Source organism: Rhipicephalus microplus, chromosome 1 (genome assembly GCF_043290135.1).
Source record: "Rhipicephalus microplus isolate Deutch F79 chromosome 1, USDA_Rmic, whole genome shotgun sequence".
Classification (NCBI taxonomy): domain Eukaryota; kingdom Metazoa; phylum Arthropoda; class Arachnida; order Ixodida; family Ixodidae; genus Rhipicephalus; species Rhipicephalus microplus.
In genome coordinates, this window is record NC_134700.1 from 262,812,615 (window position 1) to 262,814,701 (window position 2,087).

Below are 2,087 nucleotides of genomic sequence, written 5' to 3' on the forward strand. Positions count from 1 at the left end.
ATCCGTTCACTAAAAAAGCTTAACCTCGACTTGTTTGACTGCCGCGCTCTATGTTACAACCACATAGCAGCATATGTTCAGTAATGCCAAGCATACAAATCGTTCAGCCACTTGATGTTCGCTTCAACACACACTTTCGCTGTATGTTTCACAAGGACAAATGTGCCTTTGCTTATACTAAGAAGTGACGAATATGCACATCTGCTGGAACTAGAGTTTCATTTATTGCTGCTGCATTTTTAAATATTAAAGGGAGCGAACTTAGCAATTAGACAATACCTCTTACTGAAGGTGACGTGCACATAGCACTGATAGCTGCCTTAATCTCACTGGCTTGGAATGTGTCGCATGCAGTGGCAAAAACATGGAGTTGGCTCAATGCGTATGGACTGGCTGCAAGCGCGAAACACTTCCTGCTGAAGCTGTCGATCACTTTCTCGTAGCAGTCGAAGTCTGATATGCGTTTCTTTGCAGTTAACAACATCTCTGCTTGTTCTGCATTTCCGTAGGTAAGCAGCTGGACTATTTCACTGACCTTCTGTACAACGAGGGACCGCTTAGCCAAAATATTTTCCAACTTCCTCTCAAGGGCGTTCTTTAAATTGGGATCAGTAGCTGCTTTGATCTTCTTTTGAAGAACAGCTACTGGTACGTCGCGACTGTCGACTTCGTCCAAGGGCACCGTTGGGTGGATGACAGGCTCTGTCACGTTGCTTCCTTGAAACTGACTCACTGTCATGGCGCCAACGTTGAGATCTCCGTACTCCTGCACATGGCTCGTGTTCGTCTCCCATTTGACAATATTGAACTGATCTATTAGAGTCTCCTTCCTCAAGTTTTCTATGTCAGAGTCCTCCATCCATTTCACGCTGTAGACATCGCCCAAGTAAGTTTCACGAATGGGGTCATAATAGCAGGCGTAGGAAGGCTCGTCGGGATTGGCCGCTGTCGTGGCATACACGCTAACGTTGTTCAGCAGCAAACCGTCGGCAAACATGGAACCCGATTCGCAGGCTTCGACGTATATCACCATCTTGCCAAACTGGCCCCTGCTGTGCATTTTCCTGATGACGTCACTCAAGTTCCTGGCGTGCAGCACGCTGTTTGGGAATGCGATCAAGCCCGGAGCGCCGTGATCGGCAAAGTACACAAACACGTGGTCTCGCGGTCCGCTGGCGATCACCTTTCCCGTGCCTCCGTCGCGCGGTCTCCGACCCTGTAGAACGTCTAGAAAGTTTTCCGGGGTGACCAGATTACCCGTGTAGTCCTTCACCATTCCCGGATAGAGGTTGGAGCCGTTGATGTGGTTCACGACGACACCAGGCGTCGGGTTTTCCTCGGCGTACGCGATGTCGTCGTACATCATGACCACGATGCGATTATCCGGGATGCCGTGGCGTCGCAGCAGGTGGTAAGCGTGGCACACGTCAGCCTGGTGCCTGTAGTTGGAGTAGCCGTTCGAACCGGCCACTAGAAGTGCCCAGAGCTTGACGCCTTGCTCGTCGTAGTCGTTTTCGCTCGGCGCTTCACGTTGATACGCCAGATCCACGCACCACAACGCGCAGATGTAGACGATGCGGTAAAGAAAGACGTTCAGTGACTTCGCCATGATCCGCCTTAGCTGCGCAAGGCTCGCACGGAGTTTCGTGGCTTTTTTAAGCGTTCAGAGTAGGAGAAAAGCGTCGTTCCACTGGCTTCAGTTGCACCCTTCTTGCTGTCTGCAATCTCGGGTATGCCCCGGCCGAGCGTCAAGTGTCAGTGTTGACAGAGCTGGTTGGTGAGATAGTGGCTTTCGGGCGGAAACTGACGCTCTAGGGATAGTGCCATAAAAGAAAGACGCGCGATTTGATATAGACCCATACGTTCATCTCAAGTTCCTCATTTGCAATGAATCACCGAGGCGCGTGAAAACGCCCCTTGTCTCGATTTCCCAGCTTCGCACAATTTACTCCCACGCACCTGCTGAATACGCGCAAGCGTCAGCGAACGCATGGCACTTGCACTTATTTTTGGCCGCGTTGGTAATCCGCCAAAAACTTCCAGCGCAGCAGAGCGCACATCAGGTAGAAGGATAGCGCTTTGTTGTA

At 50.9% G+C, this 2,087-nt stretch overlaps 1 protein-coding gene across 1 annotated transcript; it reads right to left on the reverse strand.

The window, feature by feature from the left end:
* Positions 1–202: 202 nt before the first annotated feature.
* LOC119187251 (legumain) lies at positions 203–1,880 on the reverse strand. The gene has a single exon (XM_037435443.2). It carries the CDS (start codon positions 1,607–1,609, stop codon positions 269–271), a length of 1,341 nt encoding a protein of 446 aa, XP_037291340.1. The 5' UTR covers positions 1,610–1,880; the 3' UTR covers positions 203–268.
* Between the last annotated feature and the right edge of the window lie 207 nt (positions 1,881–2,087).

What these genes read in the sequence shown, in the direction of transcription:
- LOC119187251 (XM_037435443.2), bottom strand. Translation starts at nt 1,609, where the DNA reads ATGGCGAAGTCACTGAACGTCTTTCTTTACCGCATCGTCTACATCTGC.